General features: G+C 39.3%; 1 protein-coding gene and 1 long non-coding RNA gene across 19 annotated transcripts in view; one reads left to right on the top strand and one right to left on the bottom strand.

Annotated features, from left to right (window-relative positions):
• The window catches only part of ryr2a (ryanodine receptor 2a (cardiac)), a 170,245-nt gene extending 152,970 nt beyond the window's left edge, over nucleotides 1–17,275 (top strand). For all 16 annotated transcript variants that reach the window (XM_074620549.1, XM_074620550.1, XM_074620545.1 and 13 more), the window contains 9 exons: nucleotides 258–391; nucleotides 1,251–1,311; nucleotides 2,308–2,454; nucleotides 3,387–3,521; nucleotides 8,704–8,860; nucleotides 9,816–9,880; nucleotides 10,034–10,134; nucleotides 10,606–10,657; nucleotides 11,641–17,275. In XM_074620549.1, the coding sequence (XP_074476650.1) occupies nucleotides 258–391; nucleotides 1,251–1,311; nucleotides 2,308–2,454; nucleotides 3,387–3,521; nucleotides 8,704–8,860; nucleotides 9,816–9,880; nucleotides 10,034–10,134; nucleotides 10,606–10,657; nucleotides 11,641–11,736 (948 nt within the window). In that variant the 3' untranslated portion in view covers nucleotides 11,737–17,275. The remainder of the gene's footprint in view (nucleotides 1–257; nucleotides 392–1,250; nucleotides 1,312–2,307; nucleotides 2,455–3,386; nucleotides 3,522–8,703; nucleotides 8,861–9,815; nucleotides 9,881–10,033; nucleotides 10,135–10,605; nucleotides 10,658–11,640) is intronic.
• LOC141758821 (uncharacterized) lies at nucleotides 269–9,693 on the bottom strand. 3 transcript variants are annotated; one of them, XR_012591952.1, is made up of 6 exons: nucleotides 9,093–9,693; nucleotides 3,152–3,199; nucleotides 2,284–2,424; nucleotides 1,882–1,938; nucleotides 1,120–1,287; nucleotides 269–408 (listed from the first exon to the last, which is right to left on the bottom strand). It is a non-coding gene; the product is annotated as an uncharacterized LOC141758821 (long non-coding RNA). The 3 variants fall into 3 exon arrangements; XR_012591951.1 differs by lacking the exon at nucleotides 1,882–1,938; XR_012591953.1 differs by lacking the exons at nucleotides 1,882–1,938; nucleotides 9,093–9,693 and adding an exon at nucleotides 3,300–3,432.
• Nucleotides 17,276–17,891: the final 616 nt, after the last annotated feature.

Genomic DNA, 17,891 nt, shown 5'->3' with positions numbered 1-17,891 from the left:
TGCCCGTGTGCTGACTTGACTATGGCTGTATTCGAAACCGCCTCCTTCATAGTACTGACGAATGCAGTACTGTATACTGTATACTGCGTTCCTCAGTAGTATGAAACCGTTAAAGCGATGTATTTTGCAGTATGCTAGACGAGGCTGTAGCCTGTAAACCAGCTCTTAAAGCACTGGACAAATAAAAAAAACGAACTCGTACCACTATTACAATATTATCGAAAGTGTTTCTTCAAGAAGTCCTGCCTCTTCCTCAGGTGATGGATAAATACGGAGAGTTCTACGGCCATGACCGCATCAGCGAGCTGTTGGGAATGGACAAGGCTGCTCTGGACTTCAGCGACTCTCACAAGAAGAGAAAGCCCAGGAGAGACAGCTCACTGGCTGCTGTGTGAGTATTCAGTGTGTCTGTGGAGATGAATATGTATTAATACTTTTCCTGCACACTGAAGAGCTTGATTTTAATTAATTAGCCAATTAACCAATAACCCGATTAACACCGTGATTCCATTCATTTTAATCATTTTTTATTTTCTATACACATGAAAGCTGTATTGCCGTATTTTGCATCTGCATGCATTAAACTACCAGTTTAATCTAGGGAGTGCTCCTATGAAGGCATAAAAAACATGGAAGATGAGTATTGAAATGGACAACTTTTGGATCATTTCATGGTGGGCTTGATGATGGGCATCGTATACTGATCAGGACAGACTCCAGTCAAAGCCATAGACTGTATATAAGAAGTGGAAGTAGTCGCCTATTAGTTTGTGACACTATGGTTTTGAAGCCTCGAGTTGAAACCAGAAGTGACACGAGAGGGTGGAGCTAAGTACAACCCAACGCTGAATAAGTGTTTTTTAGATGACCAAAAACGTTATAATTAACTTTCATGAACTGAAAACACACTGTGACAGAATTAAAATTCTACGAGAAAAACACGGACAACTCCGTGGTAGCCACCTGTCAATCACAAGGTAGCCACGCCCTAAAGCATCCCCTGCTTTATGTTATATAAAGCAGCGTTACCGACCTGTTATATAATATGAAGAGGGCGCTCTACTCTGTTTTTCTTTGATTGGTATGAATAATCCCCAACACTGGTTGACCTGTACTCACTTGAAATGGGAATTGATGGTATCAGCGTTTATTCACCCTGAGAGGAAGGTCTCCTTAAGAGGCTCAGCTTCTGGTCATATGGTGTCACACATGATCGCCCCTCTGTGAGCCTCTTCTCCCTCTGTCATCAGGCTGAACTCCATTGATGTCAAGTACCAGATCTGGAAGCTGGGGGTTGTATTCACAGACAATGTGAGTATGTACTGTAGAGGCACAGCCGTGCACGTCTGGCTCCATCATGTGGAACTCCTGACTCACCTGTTCGCATATAACAGGGTTTTCCAAAAACATTTTTTCTTATTTTTAAATGTACAAATTTAGATATTATCATGATGTCCACAGTAATTCAAGTTGTTCATTAATACAAATTAAAATAAATAACATACTGTTTATGGATGATAAAAATGTAAAACTGTGGCTTAATTTGCTATCTTTAAAGATATTTAATGATTTCTAAACTTAAGAATTTAAATATTATCATGATGTCCACAGTAATTATATATAAATTAATGAATATATATATATATATATATTAATGAAATTTAATTTGTTAATTAATAAAAAATTAAATAAATAACATACTGTTTATGGATGATAATAAAATGTAAAACTGTGGCTTAATTTGCTATCTTTAAAGACATTTTCTGATTCAAATAAACTACATTATTACTACATTAAACTATATTTATATACACACACACAGTGACTTATCTGAAGTGGTTTCTAGCAGATGTGGGAATATTTAGTAAATGTATTTATTACCTGGGCACGGACAGCAACAAATAGTGAAACTAAAATCCCCAAATCTTGAAACGTCTTCTGTAGTACATAAAAACGATGTACAATTATGATTAAAAATGATGTGTACCTAAAAGATTATGTAATTATTTCAAACTTACACAAATAATGTCTTCAAGAACAAACATTTTAAGAAACATATCAATAATATATGTAAAAACCAAATGTCTTCAGTGCAGGGCTTACTTCCTGCTTTTCTGTCTTCACTGTTTTGGTCCAGTTAATGTCTAATTCTGGGATCATTAACAGTCACTTCATATCACATTTTCATGAACTGATACACTAACCTGCAAATGAAGCCACAAATTGAACAGTGATATCCACAGTTGTCCATATGTATCTGTAATCGTCACGACCTTGACTAACCTCTCCCTCCCTCGCTCCCTGCAGTCCTTCCTGTATCTGGCCTGGTATATGACCATGTCCATCCTGGGACACTACAACAACTTCTTCTTTGCTGCCCATCTGCTCGACATCGCCATGGGCTTCAAGACACTCCGTACCATCCTGTCCTCAGTCACACACAATGGCAAACAGGTAAACGACTACATACTCCGCTATAGTACCACATACTACTGTATGTGTTAATAAGACTATATAAGTGTTAATAATAATATCATAAACAGGTTTATTGTTAGATTATATATACCCTTGTTTCCATTAGCTGCAAAAGCACAGTTAACTATTAATAAGTGCATAATAAAGGATTTATTAACCTTAATAAGGCATTGTTCTTGCTTTAGATCCGGTAGCGTCAAAAAGCAAAGTTAACTGTTAATAAGTATATAGTTAACTGTTAATAAGTACATAGTTAACTGTTAATAAATGCATAATAAAGTATGTATTAATATTAATAAAGAAACAAAAAAAAGGTTTTACAATGACAACGGGTAAGTTAGTTAAACTCAGTAAATATGTTTGTAATGCCATTATAAACAATTATAGGAAACTCATTAGGCTTTTATTAACGTTCTTTAGCAGTCTATAACTCTTATAAGTGCTTATAAATGTCTTGTAATCTAACAATAAACGTGTTTATGATGCTATTATTAACACTTTTATAGTCTTAACACATAATAATGTTAATAAGCATCTTATAAGGGCCTTATTACCTATTAACTAATGCTTATTACAAGGACCTTAATATACAGTGTTACAATTTATTTGTAAAATGAACCAAATCAAATATGTAAAGTATTTGCAGCTGACATGTGAAGTTGGTCAATTTACTCACCCTGTTGGGTCTTATTTAGGTTCATTGAAGCATTCTCTGTCGTCCAAACTTCACCAAGGAAGGAAAAGTGATGCTTGTTACAGCCACCATGCTGCTAGATAAATACAACCACTATACACATTTCATAGTGTTTTACAGACCATCTCACATTTTCTTTAAAGTATGCAAAAAAATGCTGACTGATATTTTCCCACTGGAGTTAACAATGTCCTTGTGTTTCTCTCCTGTCCTCCAGCTGGTGTTAACCGTCGGCCTGTTAGCAGTGGTGGTGTACCTCTACACAGTAGTGGCCTTCAACTTCTTCAGGAAGTTCTACAACAAGAGTGAAGACGGAGAACTGCCGGACATGAAGTGCGACGACATGTTGACAGTGAGTACGAGAGGTGTAGTGCAGTCGGACACATTCTAAATGTATTGTGCTTTCCTAGAAGAGAAAAATACATTTGACTGGAACAAATACCTGATATGACATGACACATTTAGTCTTTTCTTAGGGGGGTACAGGGGGTCTTTAGGAGGAGATAGCAGGTCAACAGTAGATGTCACATAGAAGTGGTGTACATCATCTGAAAACTAGTGAAGCTGAAGATTAATTTGAGATGCAGCTCAACACTCATAAATCTGTAATAAACATTGTGTTTTGGTTAGGCTGTTATTCAAATGTGGAAGGTTAGAGTGTATAAAGGCTTAGGACATTATGATGGAAGTATATGATGGCCATCACTATGCTCTAATATATTTCATAAATTGTTGCAGCAGTTTTTGGGTTGATACCATTTGTTACACAGATTTTGTGCTAAAATTAACATTTTTTTCCTACTGGAGAATTGATAAAAATGATCAAAACTCCCTCCAAAATATCACATTAAGACACCAAGACCTTGAGAAACGCCATAGAAAAAGCCATGCTGTGATTTGGGATCAAAAAACTTGCAAGAACTGCATTTTGCGGCAATTGGATGGCGACCACTTCTGTTCTCAGAAACCCCCTTATTGTCAATCTAGCTGGGAAAGACATCCATTCTCTGAATGCTCTAGATCTGTAGTTTGTGGCTGTAAAGTTTCATGAGCTTGTGATTATCCTAGAGGTCACCACAGGTCATTTTATACAGTGAGGTCAAGTTTTAAAAAAAAAAAATGGTCTCGATACAATGAAAAGGCTACTATGGGGACTAACATCATCACACATGAATACAGTTGGGCTCATTGGATGGCATGGTTGGTACCAATGGACACCTTAGGTCATCTAGTTTCATGTGATACCAGTATCTTTACTCTAGTGAAATGTCAGCCAAGGACGCCGGCGTGCTATGGGAGTCTAAGAGGTTAACTAATGTTTAATAAATGAGCTTGAAATGGATAATTTATGGATGAAGAGTGGGTTGGTGTATGCTGCGTTTCAGCAAGTAGCACTTAGGATGTATGGACCCTGCTAGGCAACGGGTGACAGCCAGTAGTGTTGGATAGAAAGCACTGATGTGGATCATCATCATCAGTCATTCCCGGTGACTTTACAAGCAAATATTCTGAAAGTAAAAATCTGCACATTACTTTTGTTAAAATCTCTCATTTTGGTCATCTGCATGGTTGTTAAATGTTATGTATGCACGGTTTCGACTCGCTCTCTCATCAGCGGCTCACTGCTGTTCCGGCTGCTAATGTCAGTAAAGCCTGTCTCATTGAAAGTAGGAAGTATCCCGAGGAGTCTGTCTGTCAAGAGGGTCCAGCTCCATTTATGGACAGAAAGTCATGGGTCCGAGCTTTTTAGTCTGACAGTGTTCACCCTCGGGCTCTGTATGCGGTTCAGCTGAGCTGCTGTAAGATTACATGCTCTCTTTTTTTGTCAGTTTCTTTTCCAGGCATCTGTTAGCTTTTTAGGAATAGGATCAGAAAGATGGATTTTTAGGTTACCAACCTGGGCTGTTTATCATGATGCAAGCTCAATTAAAGGCTCTTTATGTACAGTAACAGTAGGGATGGGTACCGAAACCTGGTATTAAACGGATATCGATGCTACAGTATTAAGAGTATTAATAAGCTCTGACGTTATTGGTTCTTTTATCGGTACTTTTGAACGTTTTGGTGTAATTTGCAGCATGCATCTCCTCTGCTATCTGTGTCCGGGCTGACAGCACAGCGCGTTAGCTCGGCTAATAGTGAATTGTTACAAACAAGCTAAAACAAAAGCAGTCCATATGTAGTCGAACTGTTTAGCTTAGTTTGCCACGTATCTTAAAATGTTTGAATTCTTCTGGCTGAGTCAAAGCAGCCCCTCCTCTCTCTACCAGCGGTACCTGCAGCAGTGAATCACATCAGCAGAGGACAGGAGGACGGACTGATACTGACTGATGTCTCTGTTCTTCATTCTTTATCAGCTTCAGGAATATTGTTTATTTTATTGACATTCTAGATGAGTTTATATAGTGATTTACTGTTGCAGCTCTAGAAACATTTAGTTATCTTTCAAACCCACTAATCTCACGTGATAGCAGGTTTTATTATGCATTTAAAGTTTTGGTGGTATAACTACATTTACACAAAGGTGTGTGTCTTTAATGCCAAGTACACACTACACGAGAATCAAGACAATTTTCGGCCCGTTTCCCCCCCTTCCGACGATTTTTTTGATGGTTCTAAAGAGTGTTTTTTTACGTCCCCTGTTCGGGCACGGAAGTCCATCCTGGCAGCACCGATTTCAAATCGTAAATATTAAATATGTTCAATATTTACGATCGGTTATCATGTTGTTGTGTGGGGAATCCCGAGGACAGCCGATGACGCAGTCACGTGGGAAAGAACGATAGCCAATTAAGAACCATCTGACTGAAGAAGGAAGGACAACCGCGGCTAATGCATGAGCTAATGCTAAACGTGAAGCATAAAGTACGATGGAGCTCAGAAATGGAGGACCAACTTGTTGATTAGTGGCAACAACACAAGTGTTTATTTCACGTGTCTCCGTGACTTCATCCATCCATCCTTTGTAAATTTTCAGAACAAAGTGCAAAAACTAACATCGCTAATTCTTCCTGCCCGTCATTCACCTTGTTTGTTCACACTAAAGTCACGTTTGATAGCGAGAGATTCTGTGAGATTTCCATTGTTTTTTTAAGTCTGAACTCTTGTTGTTCATGAATGAATCTGTTAGTGTGTGCTGTGCTGTTTTGGCCAAATCGTTGCTCTCCACACACTATAGGAACAAAACTGTTAAATTTAACAGAACATGTCGTTATGTGTGGCGTCTCTCACATTTACAACATCTGTTAAGATCTGAAAAATCTTCCATTGTGGGCCAGCCTTTAGCCAAACAGGTATAATCAGGTAGGAAGCGTAAACATGTGTCATATAAGTCAAATATGTAGGAACATCTTGTTGGTGATGTAGGGAGGAAACAGGTAGAGACAGAGTGACTGACTGCTGTGATGAGGCTGTTTCCTGCTACCGAGCCATCTGAGAGAAATACTATATAAGGGCTCTATGGTGTGTGTTTTCTGGGGGTGGGAGGGGGGCCCTCTGTCACCCGGAAATTTCAGTACACACACTCTAATCCCCTATAGTCAGTCACCCATAGCATTCCATAAAGCTCTTCTGTTTCCTATTAAGGGGCCTCGGGTGGCAGCTCTAACTGGTGTACAGGAAGGTGACAGGGGCTTAGTGGGATGGAGGGATGGACTGATGAAGGGCCACTGCCCCCGGCAGCTTTTTGCTCTTTCCTCTCCTCCCTTAATGTGAATAAATCCCTCACAATAACACTGCTGTGAGATGATTTGAGCTGATCTCTTCTTTTCTCGTTCCTCACTTAGCCTTCATTTTTCTTTTTCTCTGTCCCTCTCTCTCTCCTTTTGCTCAGTTCTTCTCTGCATCTTGTTCTCTTTATATACACACAGTATGTCTGTTTAACCTTGTAAGTCTTTCTCTCTCTTTCCAGAGGTTTCTCATTAACACTCACTCATCATTCTCTTTCTTATACCTTAGATTTCTTCTTGTACTGGTCATACTACGAATGTTCTTTGTGGAAAAGCACACAGATCAGAAGCATTTTTAAATTTGAATGTTGAAAGAGCTGTCAAAGTTAACACGATTATAACACGTTAACGCAAATTAGTTTTAACGCCACTAATTTGGTTAATGTAACTTGTGTAATTTTTAGGTTGTAGCGGGCTCAGTTAGAGTGAAGATACTGGAATCATATTAAACTAGAAAACCTAAGAAATCTGTTGGTACCAACCACGTCCATGAATAACCTCAAGATTAGACCTCTAAACTCCAGATGTGTGAATGAAAATTAATTCTATGGGTACCCACGAGTCTCCCCTTTACAGATATGCCCACTTTATGATAATCACATGCAGTTTGGGGCAAGTCATAGTCAAGTCAGCACACTGACACACTGACAGCTGTTGTTGCCTGTTGGGCTGCAGTTTGCCATGTTATGATTTGAGCATATTTTTTATGCTAAATGCAGTACCTGTGAGGGTTTCTGCATAATATTTGTCATTGTTTTGTGTTGTTAATTGAATTACAAAAATAATTATATACATTTGCATCATTAGGCAAAAATTCCATAATAACATATTGTACACAGCATATTGTAATTCAAGTGTTCTGAGAGAAAACTAGATTTCTGCAATTCCTCATGGCTCTGTTTTCAGACTTTAGAAAAATGTAGCCCGTGACGGGAGACATTGGCCAATCACAGGTCATTTCAGAGAGAGAGGGTTCCTATTGGCTGTTCATTCAATGGAGGAAGCTGTCAATCACTCGTGAACTGCGACCAAAAGGTCAAACTAGGCAGCGCTGATCAAATATGAATCAATATTCTGTTACTGTAATGCCTATTTCTACCGTTTGATCGGAGTTTGCGAGTGATTGACAGCTGCTCAGAGACAGCACGGCTCCAGCTCGGCTCTGATTGGTTGTTTTCCTCCGGTCTGTGAAATCTTGCAGATGCCATTACGAAGACAGGAGGACACAAAGGCACATGATTTTTTTTTTCAGATTACCTGCCTCATGTACTACTGTCTGATGTAGCGACCGTTTTATAAACATAACTTTTTTTAATCATATTTGCGCCAATTCTACCCACTGCTGCTTTAACTATGGACAATCATGTGATTAATGGCGATTAAATATTTGAATCCATTGACAGCTCTAATGTTGAATGTACTAGGACATAGACCATATGACTCAAACATCCCATTCAGACCATTTTGGTTCAGGTACATTTAGGAGTGATTTATTATTTTTGGCCTTTTGACACCATGAGCTTCTCCAAAGTAATAAACTGGATTATTAAACGGCTAACTGCACAGACAAAGAGTTTTTTTCTTTTACTGAAACTAAATACATAATTATCAATGAGCTCTTTAAACGGTCACATTTCTTTGTCCCCCTGACCTGCAATTTTTTAAATATTACTGTAATTTAGTGCAAAATAACAAAAAAGGTTTGCACATTTCACATTCAGTGAAGCTGCTATAAATTCACATTTCAAATCCAGCACGTTAAATCCCCCCCTCTTCTTGTGTGTCTCTCGCCCCTCTCTCTCCCAGTGCTATATGTTCCACATGTATGTCGGTGTGAGAGCAGGAGGAGGGATCGGTGACCAGATTGAGGACCCGGCAGGTGACGAGTACGAGATCTATCGCATCATCTTTGACATTACCTTCTTCTTCTTTGTCATTGTTATCCTCCTGGCCATCATCCAGGGTGAGAGATCACACACTCACTCACTCACACACACACACACACACACACACACACACACACACACACACACACACACACACACACACACACTCACACTCACACACACACACACACACACACACACACACACACACACACACACACTGTACAGAAGGGTGCAAACCCATGGAGATGACTCCCGTTTGTTGTTCTGCTGATTTGTTATAATTATAAAAAACTAGTCCTGACCCACCTCCATCATAGTCTGGGTCAGATCCACATCTTGCAGCCGTGCCTTAGCAGTTGTTATCGCAGGTGTTGGTGGGAAGAACATATGGAATGGGAGTAGTTCATCAGGAGGGTCTGACATCTGGGGCTTGAGTTGAGTCGGCTGCTGAACGGTGAGCTTTGATGTTTGAAGCTGAAAGACATAAAAAGATGCTCCTTTTTTAACAATGTTCACCTTTGCCTATACATTTGCCATCTTTTTGTAGTAACACTCACCTCATATCCATGAATAAATGGCACATGAGCAGTAAATAAAGATTTTGTAACACACTTTAGGAAATCAACAAGCCATGAAGAGGTTTACTTCTGTGGAGCAACTTATTTTCCATAACTGCATTAGAGTGTTGCGCTTTATTCCCTCGACACTTTGACCGTACTTAAAATATAATTATTTTCATGCCTCTCAGCGTTATGTTTTCAAGTTGTCCGTCCGTCCGTCCGTCCCATTCTCGTGAACACGATACCTCAGGAACGCCTGGAGGGAATTTCTTCACTCGGACTCGAGGATGAACTATTTAGATTTTGGTGGTCAGAGGTCACTGCGACCTCACCAAACACGTTTTTGGCCATAACTCAAGAATTCATATGTCAATTTCACAGAAATGTCCAAACAGGTCTAGGACAGGTTTTCATGTGGTTGTGGTCCAGTTAGCTAACCTCTACACCAACTGTGGTCTGAACTTTCTAGGGTTGATCATTGATGCGTTTGGAGAACTGAGGGACCAGCAGGAACAAGTGAAAGAAGACATGGAGGTGAAAAGACACACTCACACCTTCTCTACCACTCATTATACAACACATGAACTGGCAGATTGTTTTACATCCAGATGCAGGTTGCAGTCGCAGGTACATGTTTTGTGTAATGATACTTCAACATCAATTAACCCTTCCATGTTTGTCTTCCAGACCAAATGTTTTATCTGTGGAATAGGTAATGACTACTTTGACACAGTGCCACATGGCTTTGAAACGCACACGCTACAGGAGCACAACCTAGCCAACTACTTGTGAGTACATTTGGAGTTTCTATGTGTTTGTATGTGTGTAGTTATACCTCTAACATAGTACCAAACTATATTTTATAATTATGTGATTTATAATGAGGTTTTTCATGTAAACACTAGTGTGGCTGTTTGAGGTTGCTTGTACTCAGTGAATGCAAGATTCTGGGAGCTGACCCATTATTTCAGTCGATATCTTAAAGGTATCAAGTACCAATACCCAGCCTAGGATTGGGTTTATTGTGATAATCCACCCCAAATCTATATTTTGTGTAATTCTTGTTTTGCCCAATTTATGGAAATGTACTGCGCTACCACCAGCTTCACAGCGTTGAGCTCTGTGTTGAAAGTACAACTCAGACATAGTAAGGGTTGGATTTTATTTAACATCAGGCTCTGTTGGTGTGCATGTGGGTGTATGTGTGATATTATTGTCAGTGGATATGTTTTTCTAATGTGTGTGTGTGTGTGTTTCAGATTCTTTGTGATGTATCTCATCAACAAAGATGAAACAGAGCACACAGGCCAGGTAAACCAGCTCATCTTCCTTTGGTCTCAGTAAATACAGTATTGTAGTATTGTGGTATTGTAATGTGGTTAGTAGCCTACAGCTCAGCTTCAAACTTTCCTCGCTGCTTGCATTGTTGAAGCCTCAGTATGCTTCAAACAAAGAGCTTGTCAGATCCTCTAACAGCATCTGAAACCCCTTTCAAATGGTGGAATCTCGCCCATCTGTATGATGGAAGGCTTTTCGCTAGGGATGTTCCAATACCATTTTTTCCTTCCCGATACCGATTCAGATACCTAAACTTGCAGTATCTGCTGATACCGAGTACCAATTTGATACCAGCGTGATCTATGTTATTATTATTATTAATTCTATTAACAGCTGCGACAAACTGCAATCAGTTCTTCTTCACTGCTCTAAAACAGCAGTTGCCAGTGGCAGCCATGATACATCCGGGGCGACAGCACAGTGAAGGCTACAGTTTTGGAGCGACGAAGAAGAATTGATTTCTGGTTAAACAAGTTGATTTTTTTTCTGAGTTGATAAATTACGGTATCGAATCGCTGCATAGACTGGTGTACTCGCCGATACCCGATCCTGAATTTTGGGCAGCATTAGACGTATTTCCGATACTGGTATCAGTTATCATAACAGCTCTGCTTTTTGCCTTGCCATTGAGTTTGGCCACTCAAAACACTTTTGCGCTGGTCTTACGACAGTTTGCTCGAAGCGTACCGAGGCCTTTAGTGGCTCAGTAGCCGTGTTTCCATTCACGCAGCCTAGTTTATTCGCTCCAAACCAGTTGATGGAAATGAGCATAATTCGCATTTCTTTTTTGCGACATTTCCAAAGTTTGCTTAAAATTCGCTTGACATTTGAATGGAAACACGGCTCGTGTTTGAAGCTTACACTGCTGTTGCTAACATCAGTAGATGACTCTAAAATATGTTGTATATGTGATGTAATCCCTTTCCTACCTCCTCCCATTCTGTGTATTCTTAAAGGAGTCTTACGTATGGAAGATGTACCAGGAGCGTTGCTGGGAGTTTTTCCCTGCTGGTGACTGTTTCCGGAAACAGTACGAGGATCAGCTCAACTGATCTATTCTTGGGAGCAGCGAACTCTTTCATACTGTAACCAGTTCAAGGCCCTCTACAGCCATCTTCCCTTTGCTTATCCCTCAAACCTTTCTTACTGCTCTCTAAGGGGGTCCCGTTCTACCGAAAACAACGGGTTCAACATTCGGCTCCACCTCCCAGGCTGGGAGGAACTACATCTCCAGCCTCGTCGGCAGGCCCCGCCCTAAGCCTTTTCTCCCAGCTCTTCCTCATCCAGGCACTCGACTCGCCGGCTCTGCCCCAACTTCCAGCACACTTTGTTTGGAATGCTTCGAAACTCTGACTCTGTACATAGAAAAATATCAGAGTATATGCTGTACAATATGTGACTGGTGGCACGTCAAAGGTTTTTGGCTCAGATGATGACTTCTTTGCTTCATCTTATTTTACATTCACAGTAACAAGCAAAAAATATACAAAGGAATAACGGAGCAAGGCAACAAAAGGAAGGACAAGATGGAGAGTGGAAAGGAAAATTCAGAGCGAATGCTTCCTGAAGGACTTTCAGGACAATGATCCGATACACAAAGAGCAGATGTTAGTATGATGATGTTTACGACTTTTCATGTGTACAATGCACGTTGCATGTAGGTGCAGGGGGTGGACACAAAAAAGGAAACACCTGTACAACCCTGCTGTAATCCAACACAACAGCTCTGCAATAATCGGACCTTAGAGAAGCGTCAGCTTTTGTTAAGACTGTCAAAGAGGTGATTAAACTCTTAAGGTATCTTTTTTTTGTAGTTTGTGACACAAGTGGGAAAATATAAGGTGCCTCTACATAATAATCTAACACCACCACCAAACTACAGTGTCCACAATTACCGCAGTCGAGTCGACACCTCTGCGACACTGTCGACAAAAACTGAACATCCTGAACAAATAGGGCCGTTGTACTGGATCGAATTAAAAGTATAGTTTACGGGTGTTAATACTGTGTCCACACCCTGTACATGCCAACACTGTGTGTGAAGGGCTCCTTAACTAAGTGTTCACATCGCTAGCAACATGGTCCATTTTGTTCCAGCGGAGCTGAGTGACCTTGGAAACTCAGCCAAAGTACGGACGTCAACAAGTCACAATCCTCCCATCAGCTTTCAAGTTATCTACATCTCTTTTTTTCTTTGGAAAGACTACAGATATAAAAATAAATGTCCCCAAAACTATGCTTGCAAAATGGGTTGAATCCATTATTGACATGTTTGTTAGCTGATTTTTTTTTTTTTTTCTCATTCAATCTTTTGCCCCCAGTAGCAGCATGGCCTTGGGATAGACATGTCTGTTCGTCCAACACTCTGGTACAGATCTACATATGTGGGCCACTACTAGAGAGATTGCCATGAATGTTACTGAGCACATGAACCTAACGCCACCATCCAGACAAACCTTTAGTCTCACTACTGGTCACGGCCATAGACATGTATACATAGAGGCCGCATTAGACGCTTCAGCCCGTTGCAGCGATACGTCAACGTGGGCGCCATATTGGACCTGGCAAGACTGGCCTGTAACCCTATACAAGTGAACGGGGGAGCTGCCGTTTCTCTGGATAAAAAGCAATAATCTTATAGCATAATTATAATAATACTAGTTTTTAATAATTACCTTATTATTTGATTGAATCCCACCGTATCGAAGGACAGACCGGTGATCCATGAACCGGAAGCAGTGACGTCAACGTATCGAGCCGTTTTCCACCAAAATCTGTGGGAAAAGAAAAAAATGTTAGCTTAACGTTACTCCTTGTAGATCAGAAACATTTGAATATAAAACGACTCTTTGAAATCGGTTGAGAAATGTAGACGTTATAGTGCTTTTTATCCAGAGAAACGGCAGCTCCCCTGTTCACTCGTATAGGGTTACAGGCCAGTCTTGCCCTATCCAATATGGCGCCCCATGTTGACGTACGATCCAGGAGTCAAAGCGGCGTCTATGTATATATTTCTATGGTCACGGCTCTAAAAAATTGCTAAATAGTCGGCGTGTTTGTTCTGTCCAATAGTATTGTGGTGTGTAAGTAACATCACTGCCTCTAGGTGTCACTAGTGGGGGTCTTTTTCCAATTAGTGTTACTTAATTAGGGCTTGCTCCGTACATTTGTTAATCAAATGATGTAGTTTCATGAAAAGCAATACCAAAAGCAGCAAAAAAAAGTGATTTGTCTGTGTAAGACTTTATAGCTGCGGACAAAGTTAGCGCGCGCTTTTAAAACTAAAGATAAATAATCAGCCAGACTGGAGCAACCCATCAGTCAAAGACAGATGATCAATGTATGGATGAAAGCAGAGGGAGGGGAGACGGGAGGATACAGTGCCTTACTAAGCCAGGGGGGAGTTATGCAAGCTGGAGGAGGAGGAGAGAGGAATGTCACATAAATACAATGTAAAGACCGAGGATGGGTGAAGTCAGAAACATGCCACAGGTATGGAGATGGACGGAGAGAGAAAAGCCCTCAGGACTTATTGGAAATATAAAATGACTGTCATGTCTCACTGGTCCTTGAACAGTTTTGGTGCAGACTTGAGTAGAAATATCACATTTGACATTTCAAATTTCAGTTGCGCTTTCTTTATAGCTTTATGCAGTGCAAAAAGGGGTGTTAAAGATTAAAAAATGTACAATTTAATATGATTTAATCAATTCTGTTTGATTATACAGCACTGTCAGATGATCTTTACTTTGTCTTTTGAAGTTCTGGGGTTTCAGTTTGAAGTGACAGCAGCAGCAAATGAGGTCACACTTCATCTTGACTGGAAATTGAGTGGGGACTTTCCACAGCAAGTGTGTGGAATGTGGCACTGGTAGTGTTCCAATAAGAGGAAACTCCCCTAAACTGAGTATAGTATTGCAGTTCATGAAATAGTCAAGAAATTTAATGTATTGATTGGCGTGCACAGACACAAATTTAACTTTTTTTAGTGATGGTCAGCACGAAATCAATTCGTATGTAATCCACGTAATTGTGAATCAAAAATTACAGAGAGCGGAGAACGTCGCGTAGGGAGGAGTTCGGGGTGGATGGTTGAGTCAAAAAACACAGGACTTCCGCCCAGGAGACCGGTGTTTGTGTCCCGTGTGAAACCACAAGTCAAAGTTGATTTATTTGTCACGTAAATTCCGTACTTAAGTTACGGCACTTCCAGAGTTATTTTAGCCCAAACAACGATCTTTTCCTAAAGCTAACTAAGTTCTTTTGTTGCCTAAGCCTAACCAAGTCGATCTATTCCTAAAACTAACTAAGTAGTTTTATTTTGAAAAGACTGGAGCGGCAATTGACACATGTGTCCCATGTTGCAGGACATTTGTAGGAAAATGCACGAAAAATACGTTGTTGAAAGTCGTGCTGAGCGTCACGAAAAAAAAAAGGGAAATTCGTGTCTATGCACACAAATCAAATGGATTAAATTTCGTGAAAATATTAGAAACACTTATGAGTATAAACAGACAAACAATAGACTATAGCAGTGGTTCCCAAACTTTTTCACAGCTGGGTTGTTAGATTAGACTGCATTAGTTTGAGCTAAGTCAACCAAATGAACTGGCAACTGAGTATGTTGAATACTTGTGTAATCTACTGCAGAACAAGCTCCATGTGTGATGGCTGCTCCAACAGCATGAACCGTTTCCATAACACTTCATCAGTTATGATGCTGCCATACCATCAACTTTAAAGTGGCAATAGACAAGTTTTTTTTTATTTATTTAACTAATAATTATGAATTAAATGTTGATTGCACAATGTAGGCTAATGGCTTTAGAATAATGACACCATCTGTGTTTAGGTTGGTTCCCTATAAGCCTTGCTTTCACTATGCAATTCTGTCTGTCTGTTTCTATGTTGGCTATGATTCATAGCAGTGGTAAAACTTACTATATTCTGTTATATCTGACAATAATACCACTTGGAAACCTTGTTGGGTTGAGTTGTCTGTTGCCACTTTTATGATGGATTCATCATGTTAGCGAAGCTTTGTTTTAGAGCACACTCTGCTGCAGACACACATACTGCATACATTCTGTTTCAAGCAATACAGGAGTCAACACCGAGAGACAGAAATCCATCATCCATTTCAATATGTCAGCCGATTAGACTGTTGTCAGGCTATTAAATAGGCGTTATCAGTCGCTATAAGCCCCATAGATGTGGGTCAGTAGGGGCCTACTACACCAACTAGTAGGTTTTTATCATCTATTCACTTGGTAGATCACCGAAAGAAGGTATAAAAGAACAGCGACCTCTAGCAACCGTAATAATTATGACAGGAGCAGAAATGGAAGTCAGGCGCCATAGTATAACACAGGGTTTTCACCCAGGAGACCGGAGTTTACATCCCGTGTGAAACCAACAATGTGTAGTTGTCTTTGTGTTCGTAGTTATTTTAACCCCAAACATGTTTTCCCTTATACTTAACTAATAATTTGTTTTGCCTAAACCTAAAGAAGTTGTAGTTTTGTTGCCTAAACCTGTTTAGTTGCCTACATCTAAAGAAGTTGTAGGTTTATTGCCTAAACCTAAAGAAGTTATGGTTTTATTGCCTAAACCTAAATAAGTTGTTCTATTGCCTAAACCTAAGGAAGTTGTAGTTTTATTGGCTAAACCTAAAGAATTTGTAGTTTTATTGCCTAAACCTAAAGAAGTTGTAATTTTATTGTCTAAACCTGTTTATTTGCCTAAACCTAAAGAAGTTGTAATTTTATTGCCTAAACCTGTTTTGTTGCCTACATCTAAAGAAGTTGTAGGTGTATTGCCTAAACCTAAAGCAGTTGTGGTTTTATTGCCTAAACCTGTTTTGCTGCCTAAACCTAAAGAAGTTGTAGTTTTATTGGCTAAACCTAAAGAATTTGTAGTTTTATTTGCCTAAACTTAAAGAAGCCTTTTTGTTTGTATTCAAAAGGTGACGTTTCATTCAGTTTTACAACATGTTAGAACGTGTTGCATTTAAGTTTCACTTTAACTTTTACAACGCAGTAGGCGTAGTAGGCCCCTACTGACCCACATCTATGGTGCTATGCTCTATAGCGACTGATGACGCCTATTTAATGGCCTGATAACAGTCGAATCGGGTGCATATGTTGGATTGTACAAGGATTTTGTTTTCTACTCTGTATTTTAATTGTTACATCCCTCACTGCAAATCAGGAAGATTAACTGACAGTGTTTAAAGCGGAAGAAAAGTCTAAACTTTCCATAAAACACATTTCATGACAAAGTTTGAGCTTGTAGGATTTGGGTGCACAGACAGGGGCCGAATGAATAATATCAGAAAATAATATCACAAACAAAATAATCTATTTAAAGCATAATTATTATTGCAGTATCGTTTGTTTAATTTTGTTTTTACTGATTCATTCCTCAGTGATAGGAAGTGTGTGTTGATTGAATGAATGCTCAGAGCTGACAAATGTTCAACAAACCTGGAAACATTTTCAAATAGGGATTGTTTATCTGAAGTTTCTTTTTTTTTTGGTGATGATCTTATGCAATACAGCAAAGGGAATTACTCTTTTTGTATAGACACTCTCAGAAAAAAAAATGCCATTGCATGTCTATTATGCGGGTTTAATTAACAAGTATAACAAAGACACTAAATCTGTGTCACCCATAAATTGTTTGATAGGATTATTTAAGATGAATTAAGATTTCTGTATTATTGTATTTAAGTGTTGTGGGCTTCATTGTAACTCTTCCAGTCATTTGCCACAAGTGCATCCCCCAGAAAAAAAAAGTGGCTCCTGCTTTTCTCTCATTTAACCATCTCTGTTTTAATATACTATGAGTCAAAGGTTTGTTTAAGTATCATTTGGTTTTAAGCTCAAGCAATAGCCCTTCAGGGAGTGTATGGGAGGTGACTGACCATTGTAAATTGCAAACAAAGGCAAAACGAATAAATGCTTGCTTAACTTTGTCTCAATTTAAAATAAAATTATTTATTCATTTATTATCTATGTATTTTATTTACTTAACAAATAATGGTAAGGAAATAAAATTGAGGTCCTGTTAAATTAGTTTACCACTTAATCTTAAATGTGCAATATACAGATATTTTGTTGGCTCTTTGCACAAAACCATTTTATCTGTTCAAAATGTATCTTAAAGGGAGATTTGTCAAGTATTTAATACTCTTATCAACATGGGA

This window comes from Sebastes fasciatus, chromosome 20 (assembly GCF_043250625.1).
Source record: "Sebastes fasciatus isolate fSebFas1 chromosome 20, fSebFas1.pri, whole genome shotgun sequence".
Lineage (NCBI taxonomy): Eukaryota > Metazoa > Chordata > Actinopteri > Perciformes > Sebastidae > Sebastes > Sebastes fasciatus.
Note: the sequence above shows the minus strand (reverse complement) of the source record. Positions and strands in the feature narration are given on the sequence as shown.